General features: G+C 43.6%; 1 protein-coding gene across 1 annotated transcript in view; it reads left to right on the plus strand.

Moving 5' to 3' along the window:
- The window catches only part of LOC140202409 (aldo-keto reductase family 1 member D1-like), a 63,520-nt gene that overhangs the window by 32,988 nt on the left and 5,382 nt on the right, over positions 1 to 25,150 (plus strand). The window contains exons 5-7 of the mRNA XM_072267282.1: positions 1,026 to 1,103; positions 12,653 to 12,775; positions 21,310 to 21,419. Coding sequence (XP_072123383.1) covers positions 1,026 to 1,103; positions 12,653 to 12,775; positions 21,310 to 21,419 — 311 coding nt within the window. The remainder of the gene's footprint in view (positions 1 to 1,025; positions 1,104 to 12,652; positions 12,776 to 21,309; positions 21,420 to 25,150) is intronic.

A 25,150-nucleotide genomic window follows, 5' to 3' on the forward strand; every position in this document is an offset into this window, starting at 1 on the left:
TTTTAGAGCCCCTGCCATTGAGCTAACACCTCACACCACAGCAGTAGGTGTTCAAAGCCTATTCTGCAATACAAGGAATCCTCAATCCCAGAGGCTTCCCGAGGGAAGGAAAATATATCGAGCACTCATTAGACCACTTCTGACATTTTCTTGGAGACATGGCCTGAAAACAGTATTTGGGCCCTTACTTTAGGAAAAATACAAAACATTTTACCACCCTGATACCCGGAATGAGCAGGTTGCGAGGAAAGAGTTAAACATAGCATTTATCCACCAGAGTTGGGAACACTAACGGGCAATTTAACTGAAACATTCAAGGTGTCGAGGCGTCCTGAAAGACCGGGTTCAGACAGCATGTTTTTCCTTGAGAGAGAACTGGAAGGTTGCTGTGCAAAAACTCATTGAGATCACCCATTCACTTGACAGAAAAATTTTTCTCTTCAGAGGATCGTGCACCCTGGGAACTCACTCCCTCCACACGAGCGACACGGTAGTGTTGCGGTTAGCACAGAACTTTACAGCGCCTGCCAGCGATTGCCGACCAATTCCCGCCACTGCCTGTGAAGAGTTTGTATGTTCTCCCCGTGGCCGTGGGGGTTTCCTCCTCTAGCTCCGGTTTTCCCACGCACTCCAAAGGCATATGTTTAGGGTTAAATTGTGGGCATGCTACGTTGCTGCTGGAAATAAGGCAACACTTGTGGGCTGTCTACCACTATCCTCGCTGACTTGATTTGATGCAAACAGCACATTTCACTTTATGTTTTGATGTACTTGTGACACACAAAGTTAGTCTTTATCCTCAGAGTGAATATGTTTAAGGCAGAGGTAGGTACGATAAACAGGCGGGGGGGGTCACTACGCACAGAGAGGCATACAGAGCTGAGATTACCATCAGATAAACGGCTGTTTTGTTTAATGGCGTTGGTTTGTGTACCCTACTCCAGCTTCTAATTCATGTTTGTACACATGCTGCCTGATGTCCATTTGCTTCACGTCTTGTAAACCTTTGTGTGTATCTTTTCCAGCCTGGGGATGCGATTTATCCACAAGATGAAAATAGGAAGTATTTGTATCACCAGACAGACCTGTGCGCCACCTGGGAGGTAAGGTCAGGGAAGCCTAAGCGTCAGGCAACTTGCGGTTCTGTTGCGTGCAGAGCGGAAGGTCTTGGCAGAACAGTCACCCAGTCAGTTTCTGATTTCTCACAGTAGGCGGGGTCACACTGCAAGTAGTGAATGCAGCATGATAAATTGACCGAAACGCCGGTGTAGCCCCCCCCCACCGGCCACCCTCAGGGTCGCTCGGCTCGCTGTCGTCTAGGGAAACAGCCTCAGCCCCGCCAAACTGGATAATTCGTTTGTGTGGATGCTGTGTGAGGTACCCCACCCCGCCCAAATAACAGACAATACACCAGATACGATTAAATGAGTTACAGTTTATAGATATTACTGGAACTATATAATTAAGAGAGAATAAAATATTAAAGGAAAATAAAAGGCGCCACACTTATCAAAGTTCAATCTCTTCGTGCACAAAACAGTTGGAGCTCAAGAACCTTCTTCTTCACCCTGCGACCCCTCGGACCACCTCGACTGGCCACTTGGGACCAACAACGGTGGTCGACCAGACACTCCACACGAGTCCGTCTCCGTCTCCTCACCGAACGCCCTCCTCGGGGTCCAACCCCGTTAGCGGACATCACAGCACCTCGTCCATCCTCTGTTTCGCTCTCCCGCCTTCTGCCCCCAAAACCCCGCACATACAGTATCTTCAAATAAACCAAAAACGTAACAACTATCCCAATTGGTTAATAACATATTTCTTATCACACTCTAAACCAAAACAAGCTGCTAGCGCAAACTTTCTCAGCGTTTAACACAACAAAGCCGCATTCCCCAGATTAACATAACAAAGACGCCATTTTAATTAGCCTCTGCGGTAACATAAAAGTCGAAACCCCCTTACACAGGCAATGAGTGCTTGACCTAGAAGGAGTGGGTCTTGCAACCCCCATCCCCTTTTCCAAAAAATCAGATCTATTATCACTGACATATGAAGTGAGGTTTGTTACTTTGTGACAGAGGTAGTGCAAAAACAGAAATCTATAAGTTACAAAAAAAAGTGCAAAAAGAAAAGAATAACAAGGTAAGGTTCATTGTTTCATGAATAGAACGTAGAACTGTACAGGCCCTTCAACCTGTCAATCTGCTCCAAGATCAGCCTCACCCTTCCATCTCACAGTTAGTTCATTGAATACAACATCATGTTATTGCAGTATTACAGTGTAACAGACTCAAGCACGGGGTAACTAGAGACTCGAGTGAAAACACCAACGAGAATTTATTCACGGAAGAATCAACGAAGATACCCAGGTCACTCGGAACGAAGGCCACTGTGGAAAGGCTAGTTCAAGACTAAGCGATGAGTGCTCAGCATGCGTAACTTAAATTGTACAAGGTCGCACGAGAAACCCGCTGTTACCAATAAACAGCAGGGGGCTGGGGTGGGGGGGTCAGGGATCAGTTAACAAGCTACAATAAGGTAAATTAGCAATATTCAGGTGAAGTAGAATACCAAGGTTTGGAGCCCTTGGAGGTCTCTTGCTGATCCAAAGCATTCATGACACTACAGTGATTCACTATACACACTATTTGCAAACACCAACTTCATATCACAACACAGCCACCTCTATTTTGAACGTACCGGCATCCATCGGTCTTGGAAGACCTTCAATGTACCATGGATACCATGTGCTGTTTCTCCAGGGAGAGAAGGGCAGGTATCCAACTCGAGTAGAACCATCGACTGCCCGCAGTCTCCTCGGCTCCCGGGAACAAACTGAGTGGGGCACGCCGAGTGTGTGTCCATGGACGGTGGGGTGGGAAGACTCAAAGAACAATCCCCGTGGACCGTGGGAAAGTGCTGTGGGAGTGAGGGGTGTGTGCTGGAGGGTGTGGAAGGGACTTGTAGAAGGCATTGCCTCTTCATGGTGCTGAAATGAGAGAGTTGGGTTTACTGTCACAAAATAATAAGAGAGCCCATTTGGAAATATAACTACATTGCACTTAAAGCAATGAAGGGCCAGCAACAATTTGAGACAGGATTTAATCTTGGGTCATATAGCGATTAGCATAATGTTATTACAGTACCAGCAACGAGGATTCAATTCTGCCGCTGTATATAAGGTAGTGTATACGTTGTCTCTGTGACTGCCTGCATTTCCTCTGACTGCCCAGTTCCCTCCACACAGTACTTCAACTTCTGTTAATTTCTCCTTCCTCCCCCTCCTCACTTTTTCTATTCCCCATTCTGGTTCCCCTCTTGCTCCTTCACCCCCACACCCATCACTTCCCTCTAGCACCCCTCTTCCCTCCCTTTCTCCCATAGTCAACTATCCTTTCCTGGCAGGTTCCTTCTTCTTCAGCCCTTTCCCTTTCCCCCAACTTCTCACTTTATATCCCACATTACCCCCTCCTTCCCCTTCAGCTGGTCTCACCTATCACCTGCCAGCTTTTAGTTCTTTCCCCCCCACCCCTCACACATTGTTATTCTGGCTTCTGCTCCCCTCCTTTCCAGTCCTGATGAAGCGTCTCAGCCCAACACATTGACTGTTTATTCCCTTCAATAGGTGAGTTACTCCAGTACTTTGTGTGTGTGCCAAAGACATATAGGTTAATAGGTTAGCAATGCACACAAAATCCTGGAGGAACTTGGCAGCATCTATGGAAAAGAGCAAACAGTCAATGTTTCAGGCCAAGATCCTTCATCAGATCTCATTATGAGTGTAGCTTTGGATTTCCAGATTTCCAAATCTGTAGATTTTCTCCTGTTCGTGAGGATAATTGGGTGGCAGAGACTCATTGGGACAGAAGGGCTTGTTATCATGCTCTATCTCTAAATAAAATACAATACCTGTAAATAAAGTTAAAGTGATTTTTTAAAAAAATTATTAAACACAACCAAAAACACTGAACATATACTAACAATGCCAGGGAATCACACTTAAGCAGTAACAAATATATAGCTATTAATTTTAAATATACAAACAAAAAAAAATCCACTCTAAATACTGCTGGATAGAAAGAACTATATCTAAAGAGAGTCACAAAACAAAACCATTTACAGAAATAATCCGAAACATTGACAAATTTGTACAGTCTACAGCTTTCTGGTTGTGGGAAGTTTTCAAAGTATTAATGTATAGTTTGAAGTCTAACGTAAAAAATATAAATTAAGGTTTCTTATTGCTGTATTTGCATGTTGGTGCATGGCCAAGTGGTTAAGGCGTTCGTCTAGTGATCTGAAGGACGTTTTTTTGAGCCTTGGCTGAGGCAGCGTGTTGTGTCCTTGAGCAAGGCTCTTAACCACACATTGCTCTGCGACCAATGCTGTATGGGTCCTAATGCCCTTCCCTTGGACAACATTGGTGGCGTGGAGAGGGGAGACTTGCAGCATGGGCAACTGCTGGTCTTGCATACAACCTTGCCCAGGCCTGTGCCCTGGAAACCTTCCAAGGCGCAAATCCATGGTCTCACGAGACTAACAGATGCCTATCTGCATTTATAGATATAAAATTTGCTGTAAATTAACAGAAGATTTATGATAAAGAAATGATCCCTATGAAATTTGATATTATTAGTAAACCGAAATAAAACATTTTCAATACAAAATGTAAAATCCACATTAATATATTGATCTATAAATTGACAAACATCGACCCAATAAGTTTTAACATATTCACAATCCCAAAACAGATTAAATAAATCCTCTGGATATAAAGATATAAGATTCAAAGATTCAAAAAACTTTATTGTCATTCTAACTGTACATCAGCTCTGCAGGGCAGCATGAGACAGCGTTTCCCAGGAGCAGTGCAATCATAACATAACAAATGCAGCACTAAATAATAAACATAACAATAAATAGTAAAACACAACAGCCACATGTCAGTTAAAATCAGTTATAAGTGTCCGGTGCAAGTTAAAAGTGTCCAAGGCAGAGTCAGGTAGGGCAGCTATTTAGCAGTCTGACTGCCTGTGGGAGGAAGCTGTTTAGTAGCCTTGTGGTTTTAGTTTTGATGCTCCTGTAATGTTTGCCTGATGGCAGAAGAACAAACAGTTCATGGAGAGGGTGTGAGGGGTCTTTAATGATGTACCATGTCTTCTGGAGGCATCAACTCTGAAAGAGGTCTTGGACAGAAGGTAGGGAGACCCCAACTTCTCTGCTCCCCTAACCACCCTCTGCAAGGCTTTTTTGTCGACAGCACTGCAGCTGGAGTACCAGGTTGTGATGCTAAAGGTCAGCACACTCTCAACCATGCCTCTGTAGAATGTAGTTAAGATGTTAGTGGGGAGTGATGCTTGTTTAAGCTTCCTCAGAAAATGCAATTTCTGCTGGGCCCATTTTCACAATCCCAGTGGTGTTCCTGGACCACATGAGATTGTCCGAGATCTGCACCCCAAGGAACTTGATGTTTTCCACTCTCTCCACTGTGGAGCTGCTGATGCTGAGGGGTGTGCGCTCAGGTTGAGACCGTCTGAAATCGACGATCATCTCCTTGGTTTTGGTGACATTAAGCATCAAGTTGTTATCCCTGCACCAGCTCTCTAGGTGTTTGACCTCCTCCCTGTACATAGTTTCATCAATTTTGCTGATGAGCCCCACCACTGTGGTATCATCAGCAAATTTAATGATCAGGTTCTCCTTGAATCTGGCTGCACAGTCATGTGTTAGCAGTGTAAACAGCAATGGGCTAAGCACACAGCCTTGTGGGGATCCAGTGTGATGGAGTCAGAGATGTTCCTGCCAACACAGATTGACTGTGGTCTCTCTGTCAAGAAATCCAGAATCCAGCGACACATGGCAGTGCTAAGGCCAAGCAGCGACAGTTTCCCCACTAGTCTCTGTGGGATGATGGTATTGAACGCTGAACTGAAATCAATGTACAGGATTCTGGCATAAGTGTCTTTGTTGTCCAAGTGAGAGAGAACGCTGTGCAGTGTGGAGGATATTGCGTCCTCCGTAGAGCGATTTGGACAATAAGCAAACTGCAGAGGATCCAGTGATGAGGGGAGGCTGGCTGTGATATGAGGCTTGACAAGCCGTTCAAAACATTTCATCACTATGGGGGTCAGGGCAACGGGACGGTAATCATTCAGATTACTGCAAAACCACAGAACCACAAAAAGAACAGTTAGTTTCAATATCAGAATTAAACTTTGTCAAATAAACATTGGTTGGATAATATCTATGTATAATTTTAAAAGAAATTTCTTTAATTTTATTCCTCAATAAAAATTTATTAAATAAGCCCCAAATACTCCTCCACCTCAGATTCCCCAAGCGACTATTCCAAAAACTGACAGCTGTAGGAATAGAAGTGATGTCTTTTTGAAACAAACTTCTAATACCTCTATTTTTTTAAAAAAAAGATGGAAGAAAACAAATCTTTCCTACAGCTGTACTGGATGGATCCAAGCTGGGTAATTCAACTACCAAATATGATGTATTTCTAAACAACATAATTACACCAGGTCATAACAACAGCAAGTTCTTTTGAAGTCACAGGAAATTCACTGTTTAACTAACAAACCTTTATCAAACAAATATTTATTCTCATAAATTATGTTGTGGTTATTCCAGATAAAATAACTATGAGGAGAAAAATTTTGTTTGTAAATCAAAGACCAAGATAAAAGCATCTGTTTATGGAACTGAGATAAATGGGGAGGAACTTTGTCGATTTTGTAATTGCATAAAAGAAAAAATTTCAATCCACCAACCTTGGAAAAGACAAAAAAAGGAATACAATTCCATATAGAAGTAGGATTATGTAAAAGTTGTTCAATCCAATTAATTTTAAAAGTATTATTAAGACTGTCAAAATCAAGAAAATTTAGACCCCCCTTTGTCATAACTATTCATGACAGCAGATTTTTTTTAACATAATGAACTTTGTTTTTCCATAAAAATTTAAGCAACATGGGTTGCCAAACCAGCAGAAATGGACCACATGTTGAAGTCTGGTTTAACAGAAACTAATAAAGTTTTATTAAAGAAATAAGTAACACAGTACTCTAATCGTAAGGATATAAATGCAACAGGTTAGCAATGATAAAACACACATGTACACAGAACTAGGGTAATAGGAATCAACCAAGCTCTATCGCAGTCTAGGGGTAAAATGATCAGTCTCAAGTGACGCAGAGTTCAGTTCAGCTTAGTACAGTTCGCAGTAATCGCTGTTGTGCCATTGGAGAGAGAGAGAATGCAAATTTTGATTCAAACAGAGCTTTGATGTTCTTCGCAGTTAGCTTTCAGGCGAACGCTTTTATGTCTTCTATCCCGCTGTGGTCACCAACTGTGACCCCTCTGTTCCGGATACGACCGTTCTTCCATGGTGAACCCAGCACCCAGGCAAGGGCGGACACACACACCAGATTCCCGCCAATCGTCCCTTTTCACCCTGTGAGTCTATGGTCGGTTCCTTTGAACCAGACCTCCAAACTCCCACCAACTTGTGGGGGCACACCGCTCTTCCAGGGTCTCATTGTCTCGTGACCTTGTGGCGTGTCATGCATTAGCGAACCTGTTCTTTTTATCCCTCTGCTGGGGTATCGCCTGTCCATCAAACTTCAAACAGTTCAGGTTCAAAGCAACCGGTCTGTCAATATTCTGCATTGTGTCTCTTTTCGTTATCTCTCTCCTCTGTCATTAACATTTTGAACGTTTCTCCATTTGTCTCCCTTATCTCTCTCATCAGCATCAATCTTCTGATAACTTGGTTTTTCGTCATACTATAAACTTACAAATTTTTTTATCAACGTATAAGGAGAGAGTTGAATATATAAGCCTGGAAAGAGCTTCTGCTTTACAAAGCAAAACCCGGCCTTCCAAAGATAAGTCCCTTTGAAGCCACTGGTTTAATCTATTTTTGGTTTTGTCTATAAGAGGTTAAAAATTATGGACACACCTTATGTATTCATTTTTAACAATAGTTATCCCCAAATATGTGACTTTATCTTTTACTGGAATACCTATTATTAATTATAGATTGAGTGCAACCTTTAAGAGGAAACGATCCACGTTTGTGAATATTTAAACAGAGACCTGAGGCTTTAGAAAAAACGGAAATGCAATTTAAAGCTAATGAAATTTCAGAAACACCATTTAAAAAGAGTCGTATCATCTGCAACCTGACTAATCAGCAAATTGGAATTTGCACAGGAAATGCCTTTTAGAGGACTAGACTTGATGGAACAGGTGAGCAGCTGAGCACATTAAAGAAATAGATAAGGTGAGATAGGACAACCTTGTCTCACCCCCCACCCCCAATTCACATCACACCTCGGTGAAGTCCCCAACTTCAACTTTATCGAACTATTAGTGTTTGTGTACAAAGCCTTAACCACCTTCCAAAATAATGGACCAAATCCAAATTTGCCAAGAGCGGAGAAAATAAATGGGTGCTCAATAATATCAAAAGCTTTGTAGAAATCTAAAGACAGTATAAAACTATCATTTTGAACAAGATGGGAATAATCAATAAGATCTAAAACTAATCTGACATTATTAGAGATATGACGACCCCTCATGAAACCTGACTGTGTTTCATCAATAATAAATGGTAAAACTACTTTCATTCTGTTAGCAAAGATTTGGGCCAGAATTTTATAATCACTATTGAGAAGGCAAATAGGATGCCAATTATTGATAAATAATTTATCTTTTTTTGGTTTAGGAATTAAAGTAATAAGGCCCTGTATTAAAGAAGTGGGAAGAAATTCTTTATCAACACACTCTAAAAACAATTTCAGCAAAAAGGGAGCTAAGGTGTCAGAAAACATCTTATAAAATTCTGCAGTCAGACCGTCCACACCTGGCGGCTCATTGTTTTTTAAATTTGAAATGGCAGCCTTAACCTCTCCCAAGGTAATAAGAGCCTCACACAGGTCTTTCTGATCATTGGACAGGTTCCTAAGAATATTAATATCATTCATGAAATTTAGTGTAGATGCTTCACAATATTTTGAGCTATACAGTTTACTAGAAAAAGGTCAGGTCGGGTCACTTGTCTGAGTGCCACCGGTACCATGTAACCCAGTACTACCCGTCGCACGGTCGGGTGGTTGGCGACTAAACCGGCTCCCCCACCAGGCTTGCCTGGTGAGGAGGGTGGCTAGACACCCCGCAGGGTGAAGAACAAGACCTGTCAAAGGGCAGATGAACCCTCTCGTAGGGTCAACCTCTATCTAGCAAACACGTGTCGTGGAGCGTGGAAAGGACATTCCTTGCATCGAAGCTTGGTCTGGCCATTCACTGCAACAGAACTTCCCCCAGCTGTCTTGGACTCCACCATGCCGCTGGATCCGGGAGGGGATGTCGAGAGGGTGGGTCTGGACCTGTGCAACCCCCCACTCACCTAAAATCCACTCATGCACACGCTATTCCTTTCTGAGGAGTGGGGTACCACCCCACTAACTGACTGAAAGGAACCATCATCATCCTATGGGATGGATAGCCAGAGAGAGAGAGAGAGACTATAAAAAGCAGAACAATATTTTGCTATTTTTTTTAGAGTCCTCTGTGGTCACACCATCAATATTAAACTGATGAATGAAATTGAATTGGGCATGCTGCTTTTTCTAGATCTCACATATGCAGCTTCTGCCTTTATAAGATAAAAATGGTTTAGCTCATCCTTTAACAAAGCCAGCTCCTCTTTATCTCTCCCTGAAAGGTTATCTGGAAACAATTCACATAAATTTGCAACCTTTGAGATCAATAATTGTTCTTCCAATTTTCTTTTCTTTACTAAATCACTACTGTATTTCCTAAAAAAATTTGTCAGATTCAAATTTTAAAAGTTCCCAATTTGTAGAGAAATTATTTTCTACCATCGCTTTATGTAAAAAGTAGGTTGTCAACTTTTTAATGTGCAAAGAGTCAAGTTCATGCCCCAAAATGGAATTATTTAGTTTCCAATAAGATTTAAAGTTGGATTCAGCTGAAGATAATGCAATTTGTATAGAGATAGCTTTATGATCAGTTAAAGGTGAGGGAGAAAAATTAAAAGTGACATTATTATTTCTTAAGGTATTGGACAGTGATCAGTAATCTAATCTAGACATGCACGTAATAGATTTATTAGTCCAGGTATAATTTCTAACTTCAGGAAAGTGCTCTCCCCAGATATCTATGATATTAAACTTCTGAATAAAGCTTGTGAAGTTATTATAAGTAGAGAGTTGCCTTGGTGGCCATCAATCAATATTTTCATCTAAAACCATATTAAAGTCTCCTCCCATAACAATAAACAGATCAGGAAATTTAAAAAGCCAATAATCCAAATGTTTTTCCAAGATCCCAAGTAATCTATCATTATCATTTTTAATATTATAACCATAAATATTAGCAATAAGAAACATTTTACCACAATATTGAACAATAAGAACCAAAAAATGTCCATTCGTATCTGCCTCAAAGTGCAAAACATCTCCTTTAAAGCTAAACATCAGAGTAAGAACACCTGCAGAATGTTCAGAATCATGTGAAAACCAAACATCATTCCCCCACTGGGATTTCCATAGTTTAATGTCTTCAGTCACAGAGTGTGACTCTTGGATTAAAAGAAAAGTCCATGTGTTTATGCTGCTTTAAAAAGAAGAATAAAGCCTTACGTTTAACAGTGTGTCTAAATCCTCTGGCGTTAGAGAAGGTGAGAAAGATAGTCTTATAAGAAACTATATATATACTCAAAAAGAATTCTTCATCTCTAATAATTAAAGTAAAAAACTAAAGTGATATTAATGGCAAAGTGAGCTTGAATGAGGTCATGCTAAAGGACCCAATCTCCAGTACATGAAATCTCTCATCCTCCCAGTGACCTTATTCTTATTCTGAACACTTCTTCGAATTCTTGCACTCCTTGCACCTCAAATGTGCAGCTACAGACACTTGCAAAGATTCCAGCTATGACTGTATCTTTATTGGCTATGTAGAACAGTCCTTTCTCTGGTACCCCTCCCCAATTCTTTCTCTGTTAGAAGTGTTTCCAGGAACAAGATTATTACAGTGTGCAAGAACAGGAGGTGGCAGGAACAGTCAGGCAGCATCCATGGAGAGTAAATAGAGGCAACCTTTCAGTCTAACTGTGACGAGGAGGTGTACAAGAGTGAGTCACATCAGTCAGTTGAGTGGTGTGCGACATAACCTTGCACTCAATAAAACTAAGGAATGAATTGTGAACCTCAGGAAGGGGAATTCGAGGGAACACACACTTGTCATTATTGAGAAGTCAGAGGTGGAAAGGGTGAGCAGTTTCAAGTTCCTGAACATCAACATCTCTGAAGACTAATCCTGAGACCAATATATTGATGCAACTATGAAAAAGGCACCACCAGTGGCTATAGTTCATTAAGAATTTGAGGAAATTTGTTATGTCACCAAATACTCTACTAAATTTCTAGAGATGTAACAAGGAGAGTATTCTGACTGATGCATCATTTTCTGGTCTGGAGGCAACAAAGCATAAGATTGGAAAAGGCTAAAGAGGTTTGTAATCTCAGCCAATTCCATGGTGGGAATTGGCCTCCCCAGCATTGAGGAAATCTTCGATAGGCGACGCCTTAAGAAAGCGGAATCCATTGTCAAGGACCCTCACCGTCCAGGATATGTCCTCTCCCTGCTACCATCAGGTGGGAGGTACAGAAGCCTGAAGGCGCACACTCGGTGATTCAGTGATATTAATGGCAAAGTGAGCTTGAACGAGGTCATGGTAAAGGACCCAATCAGATTCACCACATCAAATCTCTCACTTGGCCATTAATGTCACTGAATAGCTGAATGTGTGCCTTCAGGCTTCTGTACCTCCTGCCTCTTCCCCTCTGCCATCCGATTCCCAAATGGACATTGAATCCTTAGACAACAGGAATTCTGCAGATGCTGGAAATTCAAGCAACACACATCAAAGTTGCTGGTGAACGCAGCAGGCCAGGCAGCATCTCTAGGAAGAGGTACAGTTGACGTTTCAGGCCGAGAAGGGTCCTGACGAAGGGTCTTGGCCTGAAACGTCGACTGTACCTCTTCCTAGAGATGCTGCCTGGTCTGCTGCGTTCACCAGCAACTTTGATGTGTGTTGCTTGAATCCTTAGACACTACCTCACTGTTTTTTAATATACAGTATTTCTGTTTTTTGCACATTTTGAAAAATCTGTTCAATATATGTATACTATAATTGATTTACTTGTTTACTTATTATTATTATTATTTTTAATTTATTTTTTTTCTTCTGGATTATGTATTGCATTGAACTGCTGCTGCTAAGTTAACAAATTTCACGTCACATCCCGGTGATAATAAACCTGATTCTGATTCTGAAGACCCACACTCAACATTATAGGAACAGCTTCTTCTCCTCCACCAACAGAATTCTGTATCGTCTATGAACCCATGAACACTACCTCACTTTTTTGCACTACTTAATATTTTTAATGTCTTATTGTGCCTTATAGTATTTTATGCCTTGCACTGTACCGCCACCGCAAAACAAATTTCATAATCAATGTCAGTGATAATAATTCCAATTCTGATTTTGGATTTGGAACATGCACGGAGTTACACTCTTGAATAAGGGTTTTTTTTTATTTGCTAGGCTCTGGAAGCGTGTAAAGATGCCGGCCTGGTCAAGTCGATCGGTGTGTCCAACTTCAATCGCAGGCAGCTGGAGCAGATTCTGCACAAGAAGGGCCTGAAGTACAAGCCAGCAGTTAATCAGGTACCATCCCATGAGAACAGCAGAGTCGCGGCACTGTATCATAATCACACCTTGCCAAACTCATCTGATGAAACCTTTACCTTGAGTACAGCTTTCCTGCCCAGGTACACCTTCCTCTGTTTTCCTGGTCAAACCATTGTGATGACGGTGTTGTGATAGTCAACAGAACGTGGCCATCTTATCCACTGGCACCTTCTCTGAAGCAGTTCAGTGTTCTACATTTCTCAGCTCTCATATCATGACTTTAGTCTAACACCCAGGAATCATAGTGAGTGTGCCTGCATTGCTCCCTTTCCCTCAGCCCCTGCACTGACTCACCTCACCACCTCAGTTACCTCAATCTCCACTTCGTACCGAATGCTCCTGTTTCTTTGTTTACTGCTTCCTACCCCAACTTACCGTCTTCCTCCATATTAAAGTTTCAGGCCCCTTATCTAAGAAGGGATGTGCTGACATTGGAGAGGGTCATGAAGAGGTTTGCAAGAATTAACCCAGGAATGGAAGTGTTATTGAATGAGGAGAAGTCTGGTGCCTTTGGGCCTGTACTTGCTAGAGTTTAAAAGAATGAGGAGGGATCACATTGAAACCTATCAAATAATGGAAGGTTTAGATAGACTGGATGTGGAGAGGATGTTTCCTATTATGGGGGAGTCGAGGACCAGAGGGCACAGCCTTGGAATAGAAGGACATCCCTTTAGAACAGAGATGAGGAGGAATTTCTTTAGCCAGAGGCTGGTGAATCTGTGGAATTCATGGCCACACATGTCTGTGAATTCCAAATTATTGGGAATATTTAAAGTGAAGGTTGATAGGATCTTAATTAGAAAGTGTGTCAAAGGTTACAAGGAGAAGTCAGGAGAATGGTGTTTGAGAGCAGTAATAAATCAACCATGATGGAATTGTGGAGCAGACTTGAGGAGCTGAACAGTCTAATTCTGCTCTTATGTCTTATAGTCTAATGGTCTAAGTCCCAAACATATTTTCAAAGACTATCCCTGTGCCTTGTTGTCCAACTCAGTATAGTCAACATTCCACTGATCTTTTCCATTGACATCCCTCAGTGGTCAAGGTGATTTGCTCCCACTCCGGTTTTTTTGGGTTCGGAAGTAACTAATGAGGCCAGTGTAGAGGGCTTGCCTCTCTAGCAGATGGAGCCTGATGCTGCTGGGCAGGCCAGTGGGGATTTTGTGACATGGCAACTCCTTCCTTGGGACATCTGGTGCATTGACTCAGAGGTCCTCACTACCACTCTGAACGCTCTTTCTTCATTATGGGCCAGAGTTTCTGAGGAGTCAGTGGGGATGCCGAGTTCATTCATGATAAACCCCTTATATCATACTTCATCTTGGTCTACTGTTTTCTTGCCATGCCCACTCCTGTGCCACTGCTGGAAAAGCATCTGCTACAAAGTCATTCGGAATAGATTATTGTTTCCAATAGCCTCATCGGCAATCCTCTAAAATCCAGAACATTTCTGCATTGGCTGCATTATTTTGTGACTCAATCTCTAATAAAATCATCCCTCTGGTTGCTCTCCATCATCATTCCTTCCATCCCTTCTCCAAGGAAAATGGGTAAGGGGATTTATGGTGTTCTGTGAGGCCAGTGTTCTGTACTGGGTGTCAGATACGGGAAGTCTGGGAGACTCCCAGCATCTCGGACAGCCACATCTGCGCCAGGTGTGTCAAGTGGCAGCTCCTTAGGGACCATGTTAGGGACCTGGAGCTGCAGCTTGATGAACTTCGTATGGTCAGGGAAAGTGAGGAGGTGATAGAGAGGAGCTATAGACAAGTAGTCACACCGGGACCCTGGGAGACAGATAAATGGGTAACAGTCAGGAGAGGGAAGGGCAAGAGGCAGGTACTAGAGCGTACCACTGTGGCTGTTGAAAGTACTCCTGCTTGAGTACTGTTGGGGGGAGGACAGCCTACCTGGGGGAAGCAACAGAGTCTGGCCCTGTGGCTCAGGGGGTAGGGAAAGGAAGAGGCTGGCAGCAGTGATAGGGGGCTCTATAGTTAGGGGGTTAGACAGGCGATTCTGTGGATGCAAGAAAGAAATGCGGATGGTAGTTTTTCCTCACAGGTGCCAGGGACTGAGATGTTTCTGATCGTGTTCACGATATCCTGAGGTGGCAAGGTGAACAGCCAGAGGTCATGGTACATATTGGTACCAATGACATAGGTAGGAAAAGGGAAGAGGTCCTGAAAACAGGCTACAGGGAGATAGGAAGGAAGTTGAGAAGCAGGACCTCAAAAGTAGTAATCTTGGGATTACTGCCTGTGCCACGCGACAGTGAGTATAGGAATAGCATGAGGTAGAAGATAAATGCGTGGCTGAGGGGTTGGAGTAGGAGGCAGGGCTTCAGATTTCTGGATCATTGGGACCTCTTTAGGCGCAGGCGTGACCTGTACAAAAAGGATGGGTTGCACTTGAACTCAAGGGGGATCAATATCCTGGCAAGGAGCTTTGCTGAGGCTGTTGGGGAGAGTATAAGCTGGGGGGGGGGAGGTGGGAACCGAACTGAAGAGACGGAGGAAATGGCACTTGGCTCACAAATGGAGAAAGCTTGCAGGTAGTACGAGAGGGAGGATAGGCAAGTGATAGAGAAGGGATGCACTCAGACTGATGGTTTGAGATGTGTCTATTTTAACGCAAGGAGTGTCATGAACAAAGCGGATAAGCTTAAAACGTGGATTAGTACTTGGAGCTGTAATGTTGTGGCCATTACAGAGACTTGGATGGCTCAGGGGCAGGAATGGCTGCTTAGAGTGTCATGCTTTAGATGTTTCAGAAAGGACAGGAAGAGAGGCAAAAGAGGTGGGGGCGTGGCACTGCTGATCAGAGTTAATGTCACAGCTGCAGAAAAGGAGAAAGTCATGGAAGGACTGTCTACTAAGTCTCTGTAGGTGGAAGTTAGAAACAGGAAGAGGTCAATAACTCTTCTGGGTGTTTTTCTATAGACCACCAATAGTAACAGGGACATCGAGGAGCAGATAGGGAGACAGCTTCTGGAAAGATGTGATAGTAACAGGGTTGTCGTGGGAGATTTCAATTTCCCAAATATTGATTGGCATCTCCCTAGAGAAAGGGGTTTAGAGTTTGTTAGGTGTGTTTAGGAAGGTTTCCTGACACAATATGTAGATAAGCCTACAAGAGGAGAGGCTGTACTTGATCTGGTATTGGGAAATGAACCTAGTCAGATGTCAGGTCTCTCAGTGAGAGAACATTTTGGAGATAGTGATCACAATTCTATCTCCTTTACCATAGCATCGGAGAGGGATAGGAACAGACAAATTAGGAAAGCGTTTAATTGGAATAAGGGGAAATATGAGGCTATCAGGCAGGAACTTGGAAGCATAAATTGGTAACAGATGTTCTCAGGGAAATGTATGGCAGAAATGTGGCAAATGTTCAGTGGACATTTGTCTAGCGTTCTGCATAGGTACATTCCATTGAGACAGGGAAAGGCTGGTAGGGTACAGGAACTGTGGTGTACAAAGGCTGTTGAAAATCTAGTCAATAAGTAAAGAAAAGCATATGAAAGGTTCAAAAACTAGGTAATGATAGAGATCTAGAGGCTAGCAGGAAGGAACTTATGAAAGAAATTAGGAGAGCCAAAACGGGCCATGAGAAGACCTTGGCAATCAGGATTAAGGAAAACCCCCAAGGCCTTCTACAAGTATGTGAAGAGCAAGAGGATAAGATGTGAGCAAATAGGACCAAACAAGTGTGACAGTGGAAGAGCATGTAAGAGCATGTATGGAACCAGAGGAGATAGCAGAGCTATGCAATGAATACTTTGCTTCAGTATTCACTATAGAAAAGGATCTTGGCAATTGTAGGGATGACTTACAGCGGACTGAAAAGCTTGAGCATATAGACATTAAGAAAGCGGATGTGCTGGAGCTATTAGGGCTGATTTATACTTGTGCTTACTAGCTTACGCTGCAGGCTACACAAGTTGGCTACGCTGTTGTGAGCATTTATACTTGTGCGTTGGTGTGTCTGCGTCACTCTGCAATTCACCACCAAAATGCTAGTTGGCGGTGGGGTTTCTATGCCACTGTGTTGAGTTTCTTCGTGTTGAAACTCAACATGAAGAAACTCAAACTTCAAACAACGGCAACTGAAACTGAAGGAGGGTGAATTTTCTGTGCTTGTCCGGCCACTGAGAGACATGGACGAGGAAATGCATTTCAAATAGTTTCAGATGTCGGCAGGTAGGTTTGACGATTTGGTTCATCGTCTCCAACCATCTATTTCGCATCAGTGTACGCACAGTATAGTCAGGGACTGGCAATCACCATTCCAGTTTTAGCTTCGGGTGGAAGTCAACAGGCTGTAGCAGCTAGCTACAAACTGGCATCAAGCACAGGGTCCTCCATAATTTCGGAGATCTGTAAAGCTTTATGGAAAACATTGCAGCCAGAGTTCCTTCCTTGCCCTTCAGTCGCCCAATGGGAAGCCATTACAGCGCAGGACGAAATGCGATGCTACCAAGCGGACTAATCACAGCTGTTGCAGTCTGCGATGCCGCGACGCGTAGTTACATTTTGGGAGAGGTCCGCGTTAGGCTACGGCGTAGGGTTCAGCGTAGATACTACGTAGGGTTCGCAGCTATGCCATACCTACGGTGTACATTTAACGCACAAGTATAAATCAGCCTTTAGAAAGCATCAAGTTGGGCCGGCTGGTGGCGCAATGATATCGGCGCCGGACCCGGGAGCGGAGGTTCCCGGGTTCAAAACCAGTCGGGTCTGCTCCCAAATACGCTTTCCATCTGCACTGGGTTGAGTGTCAAGATTGCAACTCGACCTTGTAAAATAAAGGGAAAAATACTGCAAAAATGTCTCTGTGAGGAGTGGCGTGCCACACAGTCTCTCTCTCTCGCTCCATGCCTTGTAAAACAAAAGCCATGAAAAAGACATTATCATGGACGCACACGCAGACGCACACGCACAGATTCGCACACACGCAGGCACACCCCAAAAAAAAGCATCAAGTTGGCTAAGTCACTGGGACCAGTCGAGATGTATGCCAGGCTACTGTGGGAGGCGAGGGAGGAGATTGCTGAGCTTCTGGCGATGATCTTTGCATCATCAATGGGGATGGGAAAGGTTCCGGAGGATTGGAGGGTTGCAGATGTTGTTCCCTTATTCAAGAAAGGGAGTAGAGGTAGCCCAGGAAATTATAAACCAGTGTGATGGGAAAGATCCTGAGAGGCAGGATTTATGAACATTTGGAGAGGCATAATATGATTAGGAATAGTCAGCATGGTTTTGTCAAAGGCAGGTCGTGCCTTACAAGCCTGATTGAATTGATTTGAGTATGAATTTCTTGAGGATGTGACTAAACACATTGATGAAGGTAGAGCGGTAGATGTGGTGTATATGGATTTCAGCAAGGCATTTGATAAGGTATCCACGCAAGGCTTATTAAGAAAGTAAGGAGGCATAGGATCCAAGAGAACATTACTTTGTGGATCCAGAATTGGCTTGCCCACAGAAGGCAAAGAGTGGTTGTAGATGGGTCATATTCTGCATGAAGGTTGGTGACCAGTGGTGTGCCTCAGGGAACTGTTCTGGGACCCCTTCTTTTTGTGATTTTTATAAATGACCTGGATGAGGAAGTGGAGTGATGGGTTAGTAAATTTGGTGATGACACAAAGGTTGGGGGTGTTGTGGATAGTGTGGAGGGTGTCAGATTACAGCAGGACATCGATAAGATAAACCCAGATAAGTGTGAAGTGGTTCATTTTGGTAGGTCAAATATGATGGCAGAATATAGTATTAATGGCAAGACTCTTGGCAGTGTGGAGGATCAGAGGGACCTTGGTGTCCGAGTCCATAGGACACTCAAAGCAGCTGCGCAGGTTGACTGTGTGGTTAAGATGTCATACGGTGCATTGGCCTTCATCAATCATGGGACTGAGTTTAAGAGTCAAGAGGTAATGTTACAGCTATATAGGACCCTGGTCAGATCCCACTTGGAGTACTGTGCTCAGTTCTGGTCACCTCACTTCAGGAAGGATGTGGAAACTATAGAAAGGGTGCAGAGGAGATTTACAAGGATCATGCCTTGTGACAATAGGTTGAGAGAACACAGCTTTTTCTCCTTGGAGCAACAGAGTTTGAGAGGTGACCTGATGGAGATGCATAAGATGATGTGGTCATGTGGATAGTCAGAGGCTTTTTCCCAGGGCTGAAATGGCTAACATGAGAGGGCATTGTTTTAAGGTGTTTGGAAATAGGTACACAGGAAATGTCAGGGGTAAGTTTTTTACGCAGAGAGTGGTGAGTGTGTGGAACGGGCTGCCAGCGACGGTGGTGGAGGTGGATACGACAGGGTCTTTTAAAATACCCCTGGATACGTACATGGAGCTTAGAAAAATAGAGGGCTATGGGTAACTCTTGGTAATTTCTAAAGTAAGTACATGTTCAGCACAGCATTGTGGGCTGAAGGGCCTGTATTGTGCTGTAGGTTTTCTATGTTTTCTAAAAAGTAGTTATGTTCATATCATATCAGACTAGAGATAATAAAATTCCATTGATAATAATTAACATATAAAATAGGCAGTTTTATGTGGCATGACTCCTGCTACTGAAAACTAAGAAGTTGCCAGAAAAAAATATAGAAACAACTGTACTGTAATTACTGGAAAATTCACTGTATAATTCCATCTTCAGTATATTGGTGATTATATAAAGATACAAACAAGCATAGGAAAGTTAAACTACAAGAAAAGTAACAATTCTACACCCAGTCCAACAATGGTGAGCAACTTCTTTAATCTACCATGAATCATTAAGAACATACTTGTTATTCTGGACATGTAATGGATTGTAGTAAACATCAAATCCCAAACTGATGATTGATGTTTGTGATTGATTCGGGCGGCTGACCGAGGACGCAAGTGAGGAGGTGCCAGGGAGGAGGAGCTAGATGAGGCCCCAAGGGAGGTGCCAGTAGCCAAAGGGTGGTTATGTATCGTTTTGTTTTCGGATACCATGCTGTATGATATGACTGTGGACTGAGTTTTGGCGGGGAGTCGGAGGAGAGACGAGGAGGACCGCGGACGTGTGGAGAGGCTCCGGTCGATCACTCAGGGCGGTCCCGAGCCGTGAGTCGACGGAATTCGGGTGGTCGTCTGAAGTCGAATTGAGCTCCAACGTAGCGCGCAAAGAACTTGGACTTTGATAAGCGTTGGCGCCTTTTTTTTTCATTACTTTCCTCTCTGTATCAAATGTATATTAATGTCATAGAATTAGTAATATCTATAAAGTGTATTTGTTAAAATTTACTGGGTGTGCTGGGCTGGATTTCCCCTAGACATACACGAGCCAATATAAGTGAACGTTACAAGTGTTTTGTCCGTCTCCATCTCCAACAAATTATAGCTCACGAACTCATGCCTTTAACGTCTCTCCTATCTTCCTTGTAACCAAACTGAATACCTTACATTACCAATCAAATACCTAACTAAGTTAATCCCTTCTGCCTGCACAATGCCCATATCCTTCCACTCCCTGCACATTTATGTACCTATGTAAGAGTCATTTGATTGCATCACCACCGGGGCAGCCCATTTCAGGCAGCCACCACACTGCATAAAAATAACCTGGCCTGCATGTCTTTGAAATTTCTCTCTCTTACTTTCAATGCATGCCCTCTGGTATTAGACATTTCAACCCTGGGAAAATGATACTAGTTCTCTACCCAATCTATGCCTCTCATAATCTTATAAACCTCTATCCAATCTCCCCTCAGGATTTGCCGCTCCAAGGAAAGCAAGCCAAGTTTTCCCAACATCTCCTTATTGGGCACATCCTCTGTCATCCTGGCAGCCACCTGATGAACCTCTTTTGCACCCTCTCCAAAGCCTCCACATCCCTCCTATAATGGGGGGTGAACAGAACTGAATGTCCTTACTGAATCCTAACACACTTTCTCTGCTCTTGACCGCTAAGCTCCTGATTCCCTGACTCTCCTGCAAGAAAGTGAATCTCCGGGCAGTAAATGGTGACGTATACATACTTAGATAATAAATTCACTTTGACTTTGACTTCAAAATTATATAAAAACGAAAACAAAATTGTGACGGGTATAGATAGGGTGACTGCAGGCACCTTTTCCACTGAGGTTGGGTGAGGCTAGAAGTAATGATCATGGGTAAAGGGTGAAAGGGGAACGTGAGGGGGAGCTTCTTCACTCACAGGGTGGTGAGAGCATGGAACAAGCTGCCAGCAGAAGTGGTGGATTTCAACATTTAAGAGAAGTTTGGATAAGTACATGGATGGGAGGGGTATGGTCCAAGTGTGGGTCGATGGGATTAGGCAGAATAATAGTTCAGCATGTATTCAATGGGCAGAAGGGCCTGTTTCTGTGCGGTTGTGATCTATGACTCTTTAACTTTGATACTCCAAAGTAGACGGCAGAGCTGTTTTATTTTCATTCCTGCTGCTACAGAACAAATGCCCCTGCTGGCTTGTCGAACATAGAAGAGCCTTTTCTTTTTTGTCTTTGTCTCCGCTCAGGTCGAATGTCACCCATACTTCACGCAGCCCAAGTTGAGGGAATTCTGTAACCTCCACGGCATCGTCATCGTGGGATACAGCCCTCTGGGCACCTGCCGTGACCCCACATGGTAAGCAGAGTCACTAACTTCCTTCTGTGGGAGCTGCTGAGGTTTCTCCCAAGTCCTTCAGTCCTTCAGACAGAACATGGAGTATCCATCAAGATGCAGCTGGCTATTGTGCCTCAGCTGCTATCCTTGATGAGGGTGGATATCCTCCTAAGACAGACTGCTGTAATACACATTTATTGACCCTTCGTGTTATAGCATGAGTCAGCACACAGTACCAGTCAATTAGATAACCCACATCTCATTCTAATCCAGTTACTTCTTGCTCCCTCAGGAAATTACCCAGCATAATCAAACACCCACCCACCTCAGACATTCTCTCGTCTCCCTTCTCCCATCAGGCAGACAATACAAAAGCCTGAAAGCATGTGCCACCAGGCTCAAGGGCAGCTTCCACCCTGCTGTTATCAGACTTCTAGGTTCCCTAGTACAATAAGATGGACACTTGACCTCACAGGCTTCCTCGTTATGGTCTTTCATGTTACTGTTTACCTCCACGACATTTTCTCTGTAACTTTATTCTGCATTCTGCATCCTTCACTACTTCAGTGCAATGTGTGATAATTTCATATGTGTGGAGAGTACACAAGGCAAGCTTTTCACTGTATCTCAGTATATGAGACAATAATAAACCAATTCCAATTCTATCCTCAGCTCACCTTGAATCTAATGCTTTAACATTTGACAATGGATGAACATTGTTGTTTGTCCATCGTTGATGTCGATGAGGACCTCGCCACCATGATGATGGTGTCGAGACTAGCACGTGATTTGGATTTAAGTGAGGGAGAGTTGCGCAGCGTCAGCCTCATTCTCTCTTCCCAATTCCCATCTGGGTCCAGTGGCAAGACAGAGTCGAGACGTCTGGAGATGGGACTAGGCGCAGTGGATGACTAGGACGTCTTCTGTGTCTTGTCCTGCTCGACACGTTCCACGACGCTTGCAGAGACCGCATTCTTGACCGTTGGACCTTCCATTGGTCTTGTCCGCTCAATCCGCCGGAGTCTGTCTTCACATGCTGGGATAGACAACACCCCATCTCACCGAGGGTTTGAGACCCGTCAGCTACCCTCACCTGGTTTAGCCGGCTTGTCGAAGCCGTTGCCCGGGGTGTGGCCACTGTCGCATGCAAACAGCTACGGGGAGCCACAGGTGAGAGCTGAGTGCCAGGTGGGGACCAAAGGTGGACTAACCACCCTGAAAAGGACACGACATAGTAATCATGGACAGAACATTGTAATCATGGACAGAATAAAAGTGCCTTTATCAATAAGACAGAGTAGAGTGTTGTGGACTCCACCCAATACAACACAGGCACACCCCTTCCCACCATCAGTAGCATCTGCATGACAGCTGACTCATCAAAGACAAAAACCTTCATCAAAGATCTCCCATGCCATCTTTTTGAAGTTACCAGCAGGCAGGAGACACAGAAGTCTGAAGTCCCACACCACCAGGTTCTAGAACAGCTACTCCCCTTCAACCATTCAGTACTTGAACCAACCTGCAGAACACTAATTACTGCCTCAGTATAGGAAGACTATGACCACTTTGCACGACATGGGCTTTTTGTTCTTATTGTGTTGTTTCTGTCATTGTTGCTCAATTTCACTTTTTCTTGTAAAAGTTGTTTCTCTGATGCTCTGTGTCTGTGATGCTGCAAGAAGTAAGTTTTTCATTGCACCTGTGCATACATATATTTGTGCACATGACAATAAAGTTGACATTTTCTTTGTAACTTACCTCTCTCAGAGACAACTGAGTTGCCTAAAGGAACTCTAGTCTACTCTTTAGATTCTCCTAGAATGGTGAACCAACAGAATGCCAACCTCTTCAGCTTCAAATTTTGGCCTCGTCCTCCGGAACGGGTTAGGAATCGTGTGTGAGGATCAGAAACCTTTTAGTAAGGTGTGGGTTTAAGAGACCAGAGGTCATAGACCTAACTCAGGCCTGTGTGGCAGGATGAGAAGGAGATGGTGACGGATGCGAACACAACATTCGTGGGGAAGGTTTGGGACATGCTGAGGGGTGATACAAGTTGCTCAAAACAGGGTGGGAGGCTCAAGGATGTATGTAAATTGATTTTTTTAAGAACTGGTAAATTATCTTTTTATTGTCACAGGTACTGTGGTACAGGGAAAAGCTTTGTTTTATGTGCCATCCGTACAGATCATTTCACATCAGTGCATTGAGTTGGTACAAGTGAAAAACAATAACAGATGCAGAATGAAGTGTTACAGTTACAGAGAAATCGCTGAGCAGGCAGATGATAAGGTGCAAGGCTGTAACAAAGTTGATTGTAATATCAGGAGCCCATCTTATCGTTCTTGGAAACTGTTCAATAACCTTATAAGAATGGGATAGAAGCCATCCTTGAGCTTAGTGGTATGTTTCCTGCCAAGTGGAAGCCGGGAGAAGAGAGAATGTCTGGGGTATGTGGGGTCTTTCATTATGTTGGCTGCTTTATTGGGGCATCGAGAAGTATAGACAGAGTCCATGGAGGAAAGTCTAGTGATGTGCTGAGCTGTGTCCACAAATCTCTGCAGTGTCTTGTGGTCTCGGGCAGAGCATTTGCCATACCCAGCTGTGATGCATCTGAATAAGATGCTTTCTATGGTGCATCGATAAAAATTGGTGAGGGTCAAAGGGGACATGTTCAGTCTCCTGAGGAGGTAAAGGCACTGGTGTGCTTTTGTGGCCATAAGTGGTGTGATGCCACTGCAGAGAGCCTGTTCAGCGGCGTATTGGTAAGAACATGTTGCTCAAGGAATAAAGTCATTCTGAATGACACCCAGAAATGCCAAAATCACTTTTCAGAATGATGTGATATCTCATTAGAGGAAAAATCAATTTTCAATCACATAATACTGAAAAAATTATGCAATTTTATTTCTTTGCTATTTATCACCATATGTCCATTCCTTGCCTTTGTGGTTTAGAACGCTGTATATCACATTTTCCCCACTCCGTATCCAGGGTCAACCACTTTGTGAAACTGCAGCTTGTTCAGCACATCATGGAAACCAGCCTCCCCTTCATAGACTCTTGTTGACTCTTCTTCATAGTAGAACAGTCAACATAATCAAAGCAACACACACAAAATGCTGGAGGAACTCAGCAGGCCAGGCAGCATCTATGGAAAAGAGTAAACAGTCGACATTTCGGGCCGAGATTCTTCATCAGGACTGGAAAGGAAAGGAAGAAGTCAGAAAAAGAAGGTAGGGGGAGGGGAAGAAGAAGTAGAGGTAGAGGTCAGTCCACGAGACTACTGTGGGTTGATGGTGAGGTTAGGATTAGTGCGGAGAGAGTAGAGAGCAGTGCGTTCGGAATGAGTGAGGTTAGAATTGGGGAGACAAGTGATAAAGTCTAGATGGTTGATGTCTTGGTGGCAGCAATGAAAAGATCCAGAACAGGCAGAAGACCAGAGCAGGGCATTCAGGAGGAGGAAGAGTGCTGAAGATGGGAGAAGTGGTCATCAGCGCGGGCTGGAGAGTCCTTGCAAAGAAGCAGGCTCCGAGACGGATGCGGTGGATAAAGAAGTCACCGTCAAGGCAGATGTGGAACTCACTGAGGCGCAGGTGCAGGGGGACAAAAGGTGAGGCCCCTATGAGGACAGAATGTTCTGCCTCAGAGAGGGGAATGTCAGAGGGAATTGTGAATATCCGGACCGGATGAGAGCTAGGATCGAAGAGCAGGGAAGAAGGGCTGGTCATGTCAGATGAGAGAGGAAAGTT

The sequence above is a fragment of the Mobula birostris genome, chromosome 9 (assembly GCF_030028105.1).
Source record: "Mobula birostris isolate sMobBir1 chromosome 9, sMobBir1.hap1, whole genome shotgun sequence".
NCBI lineage: Eukaryota > Metazoa > Chordata > Chondrichthyes > Myliobatiformes > Myliobatidae > Mobula > Mobula birostris.